Genomic DNA, 17,065 nt, shown 5'->3' on the forward strand with positions numbered 1-17,065 from the left:
TCCCTCTACGTCTAAGGCAGGGACTACCGGGCATAGCCTTACTGACGAGTCCACCGGTAGTCCCGGGACGAAACGCACAACTCACTCTCTCTCTCTTCACACCCGCCACATTGGTGACCACCGACGACGAACACGCACCTCTGGAGAAGGAGTCAGAAGGAGCCAGCCATCTCGTCCCCACGACGATCAGCCTTCCATCATCGACGACGAGCCATTCCCTCTAACTTGTATCGCGCTATATAGCTTTGGGGTCACGCTATAGCGCTAGGGGGAGGCTGTGTGGCGGATCGGTATCAATAGGACGCCGACAGATCGAGCCGCGGGTACCAACCGCCAACACTCGAGGGCTACGACGACGACAACGAGTCTATCGGTCTAACTCGCTAGCGGTCGAATATACGAGCGATTGATATAAATACCCGCACCTAGCGAAACTCCCTCTACGTCTAAGGCAGGGCCTACCGGGCACAGCCTTACTGACGAGTCCACCGGTAGTCCCGGGACGAAACGCAACTCTCTCCCTCTTCACACCCGTCACAGGTTTTATATAGTCTACTATAGAGAACTTTTTAAATTGTCAAATGTGCATCAACAATTGTTCAATTCTCCATTAAACTTTAATTATATCAAACATTTAATTCTTTAATAATTCTTAACTGTAAAAAAATTCTTTGAACGATCGAACATGGATCAGTAATTTTTCAATCCTCAACTAAGCTATAATTAGATTAAATTAAACTTCAAACCTAAAATTTAATTTTATCACGTAATTACAAAAAGAAGCATTCATTTGCTTTAAGCGTAATGTAAAAATGTAATGTTTTGGCTGATACTCATATATTCAGAGACAAGTTCCTCCTTCGAACAAAGTTAAGATATCCGTTTTAAAAGTAGCGCAGACTGTACACGGCGAATAATAAAGGCAGATGGCAGTAATCGTAAAGAAAGGATCAATGTTTCAACGCTCACAGTTCTGCATCCAAGATACACGTAAATGGAGACGGGTCCTCGTATTTCAAGCAAACGAAGACTCTGCTCGGACCACGACTTTAGCCGTGATAATCATTGAGGAGGCTTCTGTTAATCTTACAGGACTCGACGCGATGTTTACGTTCATGTTGTCCGTTCTTTGATGTAAATTAGTCGATAGCCGTCGACGTTTTCGGTGTAATGGTTGATATTGTATTACAATAGTTAAACTACGACTGATATTAAGTCGTGTTTAGTCGTTTGATTTATAATTTTGTAGGATTTATCTGAAAGTGATGATTGTCTGATTATATAGAGACGTATTCATTCACGCTTTATATATTCTCTTTGAAATATTATGTAAATTAATTTAATTCAGCATAACTTAATAGCTTGTATACTTAACGTAATACACTTACTTGAGTATTGAGACTGCTTGATACTAATCAATAGTCGTTTTTCTACTAGAGATTGATTCCATAATTGCTTGTGCTTTTATAAAATCGTTATAAATGTTTTTTTCGCAACCTTTATATTGAAAAATCTAAGCTATTAAAAGCAGATTAGAATAGATTAAAAACGGAACACAAAGTTCTAAGCAAAGTTTAATCGATTGCGCAATGATACGTCAAGCACTTCGTTCGTGACAAAAAGGCTACAACATGGAAGAGCGGTACGCTAGAAATAGAAACTACAATAAAAAATAAAAAGATCGAACTGAGCAATTATTCTAGTTTCAGGCTGACATCGATATTTCATTAGGCAAATAGAACGGCCTTTGTTTCTTTACAAAATTCTTAAATCTCCATAACTCGACAGAAGATATCTAAGCCTTTAAATCCAACTTTTATTTTAACTTTCAATAAAAATCTAAGGAATTATCACTATCAATACTTTGTTACAAAAATAAATTATCACCGATTGGAAATCAAACCAACGCCATCAGAAAGCATTTGTATCCTCATACAAAAAATTCGGAACATTTGATCTGTAGTTCAACTATTAACAATATTATATGTAAGCAAATAATATAATAATAATCTCTGTTATAATGAACGCCAACTCTGTCTTACTTCTCGAAGTTGATTCCAATCTTCAACAACAAAATGTAAAACAACCATTGTATATATTACAAATAGATGATATACCTTGTATAGATAGCTGGCTACTCCCCTCCCCCCTTCCTCCAATGCTTTCCTCGAATCAAAAAGAATTCATCCTCCAGATCCATTCGACTTTCGTTCGAAGCAAAGTACCCCGGGCATTGTTTCGTTGACGGAAGAAAATTCAATTAAAAAGCGGGCATCGTGGAAATGCGATTAACGCTCGTTCGCTCGCGCAAATTCTGCGCCTGTGCGAAGCAACACCGGTTGTAACTTTTCGCGACGGCGAACGGATTAACATGAAAACAGAGTTAATAGGAAACTTGGAGAAAATTATGGGGACGAACAACGTCGTCTGGCCAAACTTGCCAAGCCACCGTTCCCGGCGTCGCTCGTGATTAAAAGCGTGGCGCGTTTGAAAAATCGTACTCGTTAGCCCCGTAAAACAGGGGTCGAGGACCGTGTAGCTCTCTACGCAAGGAAAAGCAAGCGGGTATCAACGATAGACCGGTGGGGTGTAAAGGGAAAAAAACGTTTCCAACTTATCGAATAAATTTAACGAACCGAAGGTCTCCAGAAAAAGGCTTCTTGTTCGCGTGCTACGAGCACGCGTTTAGAGGCTCCTCATTATCGGAATTTTTGGCGCCACAAAAGCATCGTTTACGCGGCAACTTGACATCGTTCTACCACGCGTGCAAATTACATCGAGGTTCAACTTTTTAAAATGCGCCACGGCAACCTGGATATGTATATTGTTATCCTACTATAGGTGATTTCGTAGATTCTGTAAGGTTTCTGAAGCTTGGAACGTACATGTTCCACTTTATCAACTAATAATATTAATGAATTGACACGTTATACATTGTAGAGTTCTTTTTTATAATTCAATGATTTTAAGACGAATAGAATCGTTCGCTAACTTGTAGCTTATGATTTACTTATAGAGTTTCATAAATTAGTATGATAATGTCATATTTCTTAGCCCGTATATTATATCACGGAAGAACTCTAATTAAGTAATTAAGTAATTGTGTATCTCGTAATAATTTTATAGTGTCAATTAATTTTCATTCGACAATAAAGCAACATACAGACCATTTTTTATATCAATTTCATTACACTGTGGGCTCGCTTCTGACTACTATAATGCGTTGTTATATAACAAATCGAAATATTTGACGAGAATCTTTTGTGTTGCGAGCACCTCGATTCCACCAATTTGCTTGTTAAAAGTCAATTTTATTTGCGTGGAAATAAATGTTCCTCTATGGAAATCAATCTCATACTGCAGAAGACGTGGGTCAGTTGATAGACGTGACGTTACAGTCTGATATAATTAAGACGAAGATCATCCTCCTTTCAACGTGTTCTAGGTGCTTTTCATCTCACTGGCGTATCGTTTACGCCCGTCTGGAAATCATGGATTAATCCCGCAGGGTATTAGCCTCGGAAGTCTCCAACCGTGGTAAGGAAAGGCAGGAAGACAGAAAGGAATATTAAGGAAACGGGAAGGTTGGATGTTGACCCAGTGGACAGTGTCGTTGTCTGGGATTTTATTTGAGATGCCACTGCAAGGAAACAATGAGTTTTTGTACCAAAATTGTGCTTCTAGGAACATTTGGAGTTTGGAAGCTTTTGATTAAGATACTAAGAACAAGATTGCGTTAATACGATATTTCATTCGTAATTAATCAAATCAATGAAAAAAGAATTCGCTAAATATTTTTTATCAATTTTTACCCTTCTACCTATATCTCGGAATTTTATACAGTTTTAGGAACGTAGAAATATGATACACTATTTTACCTTTAAATCATAAAAATAGTTTTCATTGTTTTTTGTGGAAAGTAAGAAGCGTAGCTTCTATTTATTTATTAACCCAATTAAGGACTAAGCAGTGAAATAACTCATTGCGTTTGAGAAACATGCTACAAATAAAATAACTTACTACTTTGTCAAGGCACAACAAAATTATTCAAATAACAGATACTTTACGGAAGCTCATTACAAAATAAGAAACACAATTTCATTTTAAAAATAATAGCTTATCATAATGATAATACTATGAATAATTTAATTTTATCAAACTTCACAAAATTATAAAACTTCGTGGAAGTACGAGGAAACGGAAAGGGGGCAAGTATTGAACAAATCTCTGAAAGAAAAAGATTCAAAAAAGGATCTTTTCGAACATGGACAAGCGTTGTTTCTGTGATGAGCCCTTCGATTCTCGTGTACGAGGTACGATTAAAAAAAAGTTTACGATCGAAACGATAAAGGTTTCTTAAGCTTATCTCTGCGAGTCTTTCGCGGCCGAATAAACTGAGTCGGATCGAACTTTCGAAATAGGGTAGCTTCATTTGCTTTTGCCCGCTCTCAATCTTCTCTTCCCTTCCTACTCAAGTTTCTTTGAATTCCACTTGCCCCGTGACAATGACTTAAGTTTCATTCCTTTCGGATAGTTCGCGCAGTCTCGCGTATTCCCTCGCCCCTGACCTTTTCCACGCCCTGTAATTTTCTCTTATCGACCTCACTGCGATCCGCTTTTTCAAGTTTCTAGCTGAAATATAAGAAATAGTTAAAAATTATATCAATGTGCTTGAGAAATTCTCCTTTCTTTGAACTTTCTAGTTACAAAAATGGTATTTCTTTTTAATCCAATAATTTCATTGTTGATGGTATCTTTATAGTTAAATTATGAATGTCTATGTTAGAGTTCGTATTTTTATGAATGCAAATAAAAGAATGAAAATTAAATATACGAGAATATTTTAAAAGAAGTAAAAGAGATTTGTATTATCCTTTAAATATTCTGCTTTTGATGTTCTTTGTACATATTCTTGAATATTTTATTCTTCATATCTTTGCATATTTAAATCCTTCACAAATGCACAAACATCTGTAGTATAATTATAATAAATATGAAGATTATTTTAGTAATATTGGAACAATCGAGATTGAAAATCGGGAGTTAGTTTTCGTCATTTTTTCTAGTCTGACATTAAAATTATTTTCTTCAAAAATCGGTCCATATATAATTTGATCCTGAACGATAATGGAATAAAGTCTTACAAATAAAGTAAAAAGGAGCCTAAATATTCTAAAATCCTGTTGTAAAATTTAAATCATTTCATTCAAGATCACACCATCGATAACTTAATCACGAACTATAGTAGAATATGATCCTACAAAAGAGGTAAAAAAAAGTTTAATATTCTAGAATCTCGTTCTAAAATAAATATTATGTTTCGTAAAATCACTTCAGTTATAATTTAACCATGAACGATAATAAAATTCTACGAAGGAAATAAAAAGAAAGTTAAATATTATAGAATCTTGTTGGTATAATCACTGTCTTTACTAAGTGACGTAGAGCTCTAATATCGTAGAAAAAGATACAATAAAGCGTACGTACGGCTAATTCCCCAAGTTGCAGTCCCTCGCTGATAAAACAAGAAATTTGCGATGGTATTTAATTCGTGCTAGCAGGTAGCTCAGGGAAATTGTTATACATTAATTATGCAGGTTCGAAACGCGGTTACTAGTGGTGAACTTTTACGGAACCACTAGGCGGTAGTTACGCCCGCGTATTCGGCGTTCGAGTGGATCCTGATCGATATCTAACGATGGAAGAATAAATTATTCCGCACCAAGATACGGGAAAATTTTCTACAAAGATGTCTGGATTATGTAGTGATCTTACATACTTGAAATGAAAAGAAAAAGCTAAAAAAAATAGAAAATATCGCGTAAAATTACAGATTTTCGTGATATTTTTGGTGATCTAATAATTGATTATATTTTCTTACTAATGTGATTAGAACTTTCTGAAATTTTACCCTAGTATAGTCTTTGGGTTATTTTCAACAAAATCGAGTTTTATTCAATTCATGAAATTTCTTAACTTCGAATACTTCTCAATCTTATGTTAGAATTTCTAATATTTTGTAAATATTTTTAAAAGTCTTCTTGCTTGTTCAAATAGGAAATCAAGAGATAAAAATTCGAGAATCGCAAAAAGGTTAAGAATTGTTGAATTATTGAATTGATCTTTGGAAAGATTGCACCGAAATTGAAGGGAAAGAACTGTATCGCATGATGTACAACCTAATTTGAACAAAGATTGTTTGAAAGAGCTATTCGACTTATACATATAAATGGAAGACCATTTTGAAAATTAGTTTCGGCGTCAGTTTCCTGACATACACTCTACATTTTCCTATCTTAAATTATATCTATATCAAATTAGCGTCGTTATTAACTTCTAGTAAAAAATTAAATTTAAGAATAGTTCGGATTAAAGCAATAAATCAAAGAATTTATAGCATGAACTAAAAAGGAAATGGTGGCATATTTGAAACCGTACTTTCCAAATTACCAGTGATTAAATACGATGACATGTGAGAATTGATAAAAAAAATCAAGAAGAACTACCCATTAAACAAAGGTAGAAAGATAGCGAAAGATTGAAGAATAATATAAATTCGAAACAGTCCCTAAAATGAATTCCGATCTGGTATTAATATAAAACTAAAAATTATTCCATTTTACAGGAGTCTGCCCTCATCCAATCGCCTCAGAAAATAAAAAATTCCAATCAGACCGATCTCCATAAAACAAAAACCTCCCTTCTGACTCATAAATACCACGACACCCCTTCTAAAATCACCACCTGTCAAGCCTCGCCCTCAACATCTACATTAGCGTAACGTGACAACAATCGTTTCGGTAAGTACGAAGAAACTTTTCCCGACAGGTTATCCGCTTGGCTCGGCGACGAAAAGGGAGCGCACAGAATTGATTCCGTATTGATAAGCAAGGGCGAGTTCGACGGAGGAGTTTAAGGTAACCCGACGCGTAGCTTGCGCACATATGGAAGGGAGCTGGATGAGTTTGCGATTAAACGCGATTATAATTAAGGATAATGGAGTTTCGGCGAGCGGGAGTTGCCGGGTCCCCTCGCAGCTGGCGCCGTTATATCGAGTTCCTGTCGACAGCGAGTGTACACGGTCGAAATGCTTTTGGTCATCTAGTAGTTCCTCCGTGTATACGTGCACGTACAAAACGTGCTCCCTTCCCAGCGCTATTCTCAACGCGCCACGTGCACCTACGTGTTTTTCGTGTTCGAATTCGACCGGGAAGCGACGAGCTTCCTGCTCGTCCAGAGGGTGCAAAGGGGTATTTGGATATTTCCAAACGACTTGTTTCAGCGATGGGATGCCGAAGGAATAGAGAAATAACCGAATATTGATTTTATTTTCACAGAACGTGATCTTTTATTAAGCTGAGAAAATTGAACGTAGGATGATCCGCAAAAGTATCTAAACGCTTACCATCGAAAATTTTTATGTACGTGCTTCAATCAGAATGCAATTTGATTAGTACTATAATGAAGCATGATAATTGCAATTGTGTTGATAAAATTTGAGATCGACCTGAAAATGTACAATAGTGGATCACGAAAGTATTTAACTAGCGCTTATAATTACCCGGAATTCGGACACATTAATCGATCTGTATTAACGGTATGTGAACGGTATGTGTTTGCCGAAGAGCAGAAAGTAATGGTAAATTTATTATTGAGAAAAGCACTTATTACGTTTACTATGAGTCACCAGTATATGAATTTAAAGTACCTAATAAATACTTATTACTATTTATAATATTACTATCTATTACATACATATGCATACATGTATTTAGTATTGAAATGTCACTGCTTGTATTAACAAACGAAATCTTTCTATCAGTTTAAAAAAATACTCTTTATTAATCTGACTACTGATACAGAAATAGAAGGGTCTAGAGATAAAAAATTTGTCAAGTAAGGATCTATATGTTTAGCGATTGCGATCACTACTTTGTTATTATATATCACTTTTCAAAAACCAACCACGACACAATGTTTTATCACAGATACCTACAATCAGTATACAAACTAAAATTATTCTAGTTCATTTTAACTTAATGTTGCAGTTAAAATGCAACCTTGTCGATAATAAACAAGGCGTAGAGGAAAAAAGCAAACTAAATTATATACTCAATTTTAGACACAGACGGTGTAATTTTTAGTGAAAATATTCTTGTAATTATTTTAACAAAGGTAAGCTGAATTATTCGAAAATTTAAACATTTCATATGAAAACTGTTCCTTGTGGATCCATTATTAGTTACGATGTTAATTATAATTTACATTGTAGTAACTGTACCATAATGATAAAAGTAATATTTATCGATTTTCTGACCTTGTCACTCGGTGACTAAAAGGAATATTTCGATAAGAAATAATTGAAAAGTTGATTGCTAATATACATGTTATTGAAATTTAAAATTGTTTCTCTATGTACAAAAGACATGACAAATGTGACATGTTCTCCTCCTGTAGCCTTCATATTAAAATAATTTATTGTATAATAATAATGAAGGAAAAATAAGTAAGAATAAAATACTGATAATAAAAGAAATTAATATTAATAACTATATTATCACGGATAGTAGAAGAAAAGAGATTTTTTTAAACTTCTATTTCTTTGAACCTTAATAAACTATTAAATTCAGAATTACTAACTATATTATTATATTGTTATTTATATATATCCCTAGAACTATATTATTATATTGTTATTTATATATATCCCTAGAATATAAAGCAAACTCTCTCGAAACTAACTGAAGATACAGACTCTGCATCTGAACTAATTAACTCGATATTTGGTCCCTTTGGGATATGATAACTAACGATCAAGTATTGCGATAAACGCGCTAATTAACAAACCGCCAATGATAAAGTAATAGCAAATATAAGTATACGAAACGCATTTAATAAACGAGAATATTCGTAAATATCTCTGTAATTTCCCACGCAATCAAAAACGGAATTGAGAAACTAATGGAAAAAAGCTCGTTTGGGACCTTGGGATCTTGACCTCTGACGTACACAGCTTGCGAATAATAGCGTTAATAATACATTAACGATTACAATGAACGGACCATTGACATAAATCTTAATCCTCAAAAATCATGGATTCTTTAACCCATTTTAAACCAGGTATTCAAATTGCTTGTTTAAGTTAAATTGAACATTTCCTTGCTCGCAACAGAGTAAATGTTTTATTTGAAAAAAACTTTTAATAAAAATAGTAAAATTCATTCAATATCACTCACCCATCTCATACGCCCATTATGCTCGAGCAATTAGATCTGTAATTATTTACAACGTATAAATTAGAACACAATAAGAAATGAAATAAAAATATTCGTAACAATAAAATTTAATTAAAGCAATAATAAAGTATACTCGTAAATCTTACTAAAGAGACGAAGTTTCGCGAGTTAATTTTAATCCAAAGAAACGTCGCAGCAAATAACGATCCTTTTGCAAACACCAAGAGACTTTACCCGATACTATTCTCTTTTGCGCGTCACGTTGTCTCCTATCATTTCCGATTATTTATCCTGTACAATAATAAATACGAAGAAACACGTGTATCTACACATTCAATTCCGTCTCTCGTAAGTTACACGGATGTAACTTGGTTCGCTAATAAAGATCATCACCCTCGGACATTTCTTTCTTCGCGGACAATGCAATTGGAATCGTCCCTCCGGGACCACCCCATTCGCATCCCTTTCCCGAACATATAGGGACACGAAAGTAGTCTCTTAACGGATCCTTAGGGAATGGCCCATGCGATCCGTAGCCATGACGCTCCATACTCATGGAGAATTTGAAAAGTTGCCTCCTGAAGCTGGTAAAACCGCGACATAATTGAGATGAACGATTTACACGTCCCTCGAGAAGGAATTCCTCTCGTATCCTTTTTTGTGTAGATTTTCATGCGCTAACGTCGTATAAGTATTTGAGTATGTTCATCTCCTGGTACAGTTAAATATGGATTATGGAGATGTGAGCTATGGTTTCTTGGATATGAGTTTCGTGGAAATTGCTGGAATAATTGCTTCTCTTTTTGGAATTCTATTCTCTTTTTAACTATAGTTCTTTCGGGAATTTCAAGATAATTGTAGGAATTTTAGGAACTCATCGTTAAAGTATAATATCTTGGATAGACCCTTCGAAGAAATTGTCGGAATAATTTCTTTTCTATTCGTATTCTTCTTTTACCATTTATCTTCTTCTACGAACTGCGGTTTTTCGTTTAACAAGTTCGAAGGGAATATTGAAAGTGTTCCTTTTAGAATATATGGTATTCTTCCCTATTTTTCGCGAATAGTGTTATTAAATGCTCGGAAAGAAGAATGAACATCATTTTGATCAAAATTACGCTTTTCTTCGTGTTACCTAGTTTCATTAAAGTATAACACACTGTCAAGTTGAAATTATATCTTTCCAACACTTACAGAACATTTACACGTCAAAAAAATCCTTCGAGAAAATCCAAACATCCAGTAAAATTCTAGACGAATCTAAAGAATAAAATTTAAAGAATAAAATTTGATCTTTCGTTGAGATTTAAAAATACCTGATTTCATCGAATTGAGAGGAGGAAAGCCTTGTGACGAAGACTTGGTTCGTTCATAGGATGGTTCATTGTTGATTAATGAACGAAATTTACAAGGAACAGGAGTAAAAGCAAGCAGACGTACGACCGACTCCGTGTATGTTAACGAAGCATTTCTTTCGATGAAGTTTCTGATTCCGTGTACAAACGAAATTGGACGAGAGATTAACATTGTCCACCTTGAGTCAACTTATTCGAACGCAAACAGAAACTGAAGTTTCACCAAGAAATCCCTAAGTTATAGAGAGGAACACCACTGTGATTCTCACGTCAAGAGCTACATCGCCGCAATGGTCAAACTAATTTCGATTTAATAGTAGAACAGTAACCGGTGACGTTTTATATGAAAGACCAAGATTAAAACGATCGAAAATTAAAAGAATGAAGAAAAATGTCTAATAGTAATTGATCCTAATAAATATTTTATAATACGTTTGGAAAAATTTCGTTAGTATACTGTTGCGAAAAAGTATAACTTTTGATCATTAACACGTTCCGTTTTTTTATTTTAATATTTATTTCATTTTTTTCATATTCATGATTATTTTCTTTTTTTAAATATTTGATTAAAACGTAAGTACTTCGAAACCAAAGGTACACGTCTTACATTTTATAACTGAATATCGTATAAGGGATAAATATTCAGAATTAGAAAAACAAAATTTTCCAGGGCGTTCTATATAGAGATAAACCTTACACTAAGATAAGAACTAAAAATTATTTTCTAAATACGCAACGGAAATTAATTTGGAATAAAAAGAGCTTATTTACTAAAGGGAATGTTAATCACTTTACATTGCAAATGAGATGATAAAGTTGTTATTTTAGAATGCTATATTATTAGCTTAGTGTAATGCTGTTACAAATGATTCGGTCAATTATCGTTCCGCGAATCAACTGTCTTTTGCGACAAGTAAAGTCTATAATGATAGTGTAGTTGCTGAATTGGTCTGGCATCAATGAGCATAATTGGTGCTCTGTTTCAAACACCAATATCTAGCAAACGAAATACTTAACTATTCAATGATGCATGAGTAACTATGTGAAATATAGTTCGAGGAGGTGCACGTATTGTACAAGATTATTCAACATACAAAGTCAAATGGAAGAACAATATGGCTAGAATAAAATACTATACAACAATTCATTGATTACTTCCACTTCTATATACTATTTGCTTAAAAATATGGTTATATAACGAACGAGGATTATATGAACAGTCATTACATCTCTTGCATATACATATAAGCTCTTTTTGTTCTCGTGGAACAAGCGTTATTCAAGAACGAACGATCATTACATCCCATAGATGTAGATCATAGATGCAGGTAGAACAATCATAATTCAAAGACGAACAACTATTACATTTACGAGATGCAATAATTGTCTTCGTCTTTGAATAACATTTGTCCTACTTAGCAATAAAAACGTATACAATGACGAAGAGTTTAGTATAAGCAATATAATAAATCAAATCTTCCTAACAAAATCCAAAACATTTAAACATTGTTAATTTTGTAATTTATAGAAATATTAAAAAATGATGATTAAGAAAGAAAACCAGCATACATTCAGAAGTAAAGTAAATCATCGAGAAACAAGTGTGCCCAAAAAGTTATTGAAAAGAAACGTTTCAAAACAGGTACATAAGTAAACGATACAAATAAATAAGAATTGACACGAAGAATGCAAGTTCTCGGTTGTATAATTTGTCAGTAATAAAATATTTTCATGATCTCCGTCTTCTTTTTACAGCTCTCAGTATGCAAAGATTTCTCGTAGATTCAATGACAATTAAGAAAATCAACTCATAACGTTCGTCATTGTTTGCTGATTAAATAAATCTGTTTGCACTGCGTTCAGAAACATAGGCACGCTGTGTTGTTGTTGCAGGTGTCGCTCCACTAACGTGCCGAGTGTCGCAGAGAACGCAGTTTCCAAAAGGTCCACTCCCTCCTCTCCAATTTTAAAGAATAAGAAATCATCCGGCGATTCGGCGTATTGACTAGATAACTTGTATCGAGCTTCCTTCGTTCTATCCACTCTCCAACCGAACAATTGGTAACAAGCTTGTCGGTATTCTTGCGATGATGCTTTGAAGGCTTCCTTGAGGCGAGCTATTTTAATCTCGTGTGTCTGTTTGAGTTCCGCTATTTCTAGATATAACATGAAAATGCTGGTAAATATAAAACGAAAATGTACCAAATGTGATGCAAAATAGTCGAATTGTAGTTGTGAATTCAGAAAGAGTGAAGATTTATTTCGTTGTTGACGCTGAATATTTATACGATAACAGAAAAGATATGATAAAATAATTTTATGGTAGTTTTTTTTCTCTGAAAGTATAAATTAGTATTAAAACATTATAGATGAGATAAAATATGAAAATCAGTGTACATATAAATTCAATTAAAAGGCTAAAGAAGTTTATCAGTACACAAGTCAACAGTATTATATAAATATCGTTTATCTTAGAAGTTTCTTGAAGCACTCGTCCTCTACTACTTAGCATAGTACTATTTTATAAAAATTTATCCATACTATTCCTATTATCTTAAATGCGATTCGCATTATTTTCAGAATATATCATTAGCTACAATTATGTTTCACTATGATCATCAATTATCTTTCATGTCATATATTACTTTCTATATCTTACTGCCACTTATTATCATTCAAGCTTATAAACCATATTATAATATAGTATAGTATCATAGTATAATATAGTATAAAAGTATGAACTATAGTATAATATAGTAAATATTAATTATAGCACCTTTAATATAATCAGTACTTAATATTAGTATCTATTTCATTATATAAAAGTACTTTTAATTGATTGATTGCCTTTTTGCTCTTAACAAAAATCATATTAATGTTTTTGAAAAATTACCTTGTGTTTGAAGGGAGGATGTCGTCATGTTGACTCCACCTTGCGCGACTTTCGCCCTCAACTCTTCCACTTCATGTAGCAAAGCCTTCTGTTTCTCCTCCGCTTGTTGTTCTGCAATGGCAGCAGGATTCATAGTGAAGTGCAGTATCCTCGCGTTGCAATTAAAATCGCCCTTCAATGCTCTATGTTCCAATTCACCCTTCAATCGTTCGACTTCCTCCCTCAACTTATTGCACTCGTCCGCTTGGTTATGACTCTCAGCCAATTGAAGATCACTTTCTAATTTGGCGACTAATTCTCTACAATTATAAATCAATGACCGTAACTCAGTTATCGTATTATTATCCAAAATGCAAAAATTGAAATAGAATTTTAAATTACCTATAAACATCTATCGTACGTTCCAGCACAGGAATCCTTTCGGTTATCGCGTTATTAGTGTCTATCGTTATCTCTTTTTCGTATAAGTCTAATTGTTGTCGATAACTGTCCCTCTCTCTCGTAATAAGGATCATCTTCTTCTGTAATCTATTCACTAATTTGTTCAACTGTTCCTTGGAGGCTGTAACATCCATAGCCACTTTTTTAGCATCTTCGTAATTCTTCGACAAAGTATACGACTCCCTCAATGCAGCATCCAGTCTAGATCTCAGCTGCCCTTCCTCTGATTTTAAGACTAATTCAGCTTGTTGCAGTCGATTCAATTCGCGTTTTAAAGCAGTTGGTCCACCAGTAATTCCAGTAGATTCATATTCGGCCAAGCGCAATGAAAGTTCCGTCTTTTTGGCCTCAAGTGTAGCAACCTGCTGCTCTACTTTTTCCATATGATCTAATCTATAAAATTAAAACCACGCTTATAAATGATTATAAGTATAACAATGATAGAAGTTTATTAAAAAGGGCTTGTTGAAAGAAAGTGTACCTTTTCATTACATTGGCCATTTGTTCTTCTAAAAGTAATTTTCCCCGCACTGACTCTCTTAATGAAACAATGGTTTCTTTTGCAGTGCTAAGCTCTTTCTCAAGTTCATTCGCTCTCGCGGCTCTTGCAACAAACGTCTTTCCTTCCTCCCATAGCGCTCTTTCCGACTCCAACCTTTCAACTTTTATTTTCATACTTTGGAGTTCCACATTTTGCAATTCCAACTCCTGTTGCTTAGTCTGATATTCCTTCAATTTCCCTTCCAGCTGTGTTATTCTTCTTTGAGCTGCATCCAGTTTTAGTTGTGTTTCAGATACATCAGTAGAATCCTTTGTTACTATTTTACCCTCTTGTACAGGTGCATGTTTATGATCTTCTAACAGCTTTGCATTTTCGTTCATTAGCGACATAATTTTCTGCTCCAAATTCGTTTTTACCTATAAACAATATATATTTATATTAAACATCAAACTGAAGCAATATTCAAATTATTTAATTAACCCTTTTGCAATGGCAGATACTAGCCATCTTTTGAGCTACCAATGTGCCCATATAAAATCTTAGAGGATTTCGTTGCAACAGCAGAGGACTTAAGGATGTATTGGAAAAGAAAACGTTGTTGAGTCCTTGTTCTATATTTTAAAAATAAATCCAATAATAAATCTTCACTTATAAGTTACTTATTGGAAATTATGTAACAATGATAGATATAATTTAGTAATATATATAAAATAATGTTTTATATATATATATATCATCGTTGTGGACAAGAAACATATGTAGCTGCTAGCTGTGGCTAGCCAATACAAAGCGCTTAGTGGATGACTGATATAATCGGTACCAATCGCAAAAGGGTTAAATAAAAGCACTATACCTGAAATAGCTCTTTCTCTACAGAAGCTCGTGCTTCAGATGCATCCTGAATTGTTCTACGTGAAATATCAAGGCGCACTTCCAGTTGTTTAATTGTCTGTTTATCTTGTTCCACTTGCATCTCTAAAATACCTTTCTCCTTTTCGAAGACTTCTTCCATTTGTCTGCGTATTTTGTGAAGCTGCTGTACAGCAGCTTCCTGATGAGACAATCTTGTCTTCAAGGACACAACCTAGTGAAATAAGTACAGTTCTTTGATATGCTTGATTTATGGATATTTATATAATGTTAATTGAGTACATTACCTGTCCTTTTAATCTTCGCCATTCCCATGGACTACTTGGAACAGTCTCAGCCTCACTCATATTTAAACTACAATCATTAGAATCACTTAATCTTGGCCTTTTAGGTGATATAACACATTCATCAGATTCACCAAATGCCAGTGGTGTATATGCAGTACCAGATAATCTTAAAGACACACTGTTATTACTTTTACGATATGCTTCAGAACCTGCCTTAAGATCCTTTATCATTTTAATGACACTTGTTGGATCCTTATCATCCATCTGTAGAAAAAATATAATACAAATTATAAATAAATAATTATGACAAATAGGTTATGCTCATAAAATCTATTAATTTGTGTTTGTTACATACATTTTATAAGAAAGTGAGAATTAATTAAAGTTACCTTAATAAATTGTTTTATTACAAAGAAGTTCAAATATTGATATGAGCGTTATTTAATGAGATATGGGCGTTAGAGATATGAATATACATTGAAATATATCATCTATAATATATAAAATGTAATTTACTATACACCCAGTCAGTGAATATAATTACAATTCTTGTATAACACTGTATATTATTACGTTACTATACTTCTTTCGTAGTTACTAGATTTATAAATTTTAAATATCATTACAGTTGCTTATACTTTAGTCATACGTTTTTGTAGCGGCACAATACGCATACAATACAAAAGCGGTAGTCTACACCACGGTGTGTACCATCAGAAAAGAAATGGGAGTGCTCGCGCCCATTTTCTAGTTGTTCCACAGGTGCTGCACCATGCGGCACAGTGCTGAAGCTGTTCTACGCTAGCATATGCAAGAACCTGTAAAGTTAGAGATTTGTCTTGTTTGGTTCCATTTGGTTCCTTGTTTGGAATTTACATTCCTCACAATAATATTTTTGTTATAATAAAGTCTAAATTTAATATTGTGAATAATACTGTGAATAATATTTCCGACGTGATGTATCTATTTTGCATGCATATTCGTTTACAAAAATGATAAAAACAGAAGTACAAATTAACTACAGACGAGATTTAACATCAAGACTAATTTTTGTGATACACGATTTTTAGAAGGATAAAAAAGTATGAACTTTCCCGTAGAATCTTCTAATGAAATATGCTCTTGTAACGTGAAATCATAGCGAATATACTTTGTTTGTGGTGAGACTAAAGAAGTCCTTGTATATGCTAACGTAGAACATCAACCCTTCGCCGTTGGAGAGCAGTCCTAGTACGTGAACAACCGGAACCATAAGCATGAGCACTCTTATTTCCTTATTATTAAGTTGTCCAAAATCAGACGCTTAATGATCATTCATACTACGAACAAATTGTAAAATTGTACAATTATTGTAAATTTTCAAATTCCATTGGATAAAACAATCTTATTTTACAAATGTACAACGCATTTAAAATCATTTCAATCTATAATCCTTAAACCCTTTCCAATTTCCATTGATCTTGGGAATAAGTTAAAAAAAT

The 17,065-nt window shown here is 34.0% G+C and overlaps 1 protein-coding gene across 7 annotated transcripts; it reads right to left on the reverse strand.

The window, feature by feature from the left end:
• Window positions 1-12,278: 12,278 nt before the first annotated feature.
• LOC100740877 (mitotic spindle assembly checkpoint protein MAD1) lies at window positions 12,279-16,417 on the reverse strand. 7 transcript variants are annotated; one of them, XM_024370640.2, is made up of 8 exons: window positions 16,223-16,375; window positions 15,764-15,848; window positions 15,585-15,651; window positions 15,281-15,511; window positions 14,407-14,843; window positions 13,866-14,318; window positions 13,485-13,783; window positions 12,279-12,747 (listed from the first exon to the last, which is right to left on the reverse strand). In XM_024370640.2, the coding sequence occupies exons 3-8, from the start codon at window positions 15,642-15,644 to the stop codon at window positions 12,395-12,397; spliced, it is 1,833 nt and encodes a 610-aa protein (XP_024226408.1). In that variant the 5' UTR covers window positions 15,645-15,651; window positions 15,764-15,848; window positions 16,223-16,375; the 3' UTR covers window positions 12,279-12,394. The 7 variants fall into 7 exon arrangements, with proteins under 7 accessions (XP_024226408.1, XP_012246196.1, XP_024226407.1 ...); XM_012390773.3 differs by adding an exon at window positions 15,974-16,075 and having other exon boundaries at window positions 15,585-15,848; window positions 16,223-16,349; XM_024370639.2 differs by having other exon boundaries at window positions 16,101-16,331.
• Between the last annotated feature and the right edge of the window lie 648 nt (window positions 16,418-17,065).

The sequence above is a fragment of the Bombus impatiens genome, unplaced genomic scaffold (genome assembly GCF_000188095.3).
Source record: "Bombus impatiens unplaced genomic scaffold, BIMP_2.2 scf_0872, whole genome shotgun sequence".
In the NCBI taxonomy this organism is placed as follows: Eukaryota; Metazoa; Arthropoda; class Insecta; order Hymenoptera; family Apidae; genus Bombus; species Bombus impatiens.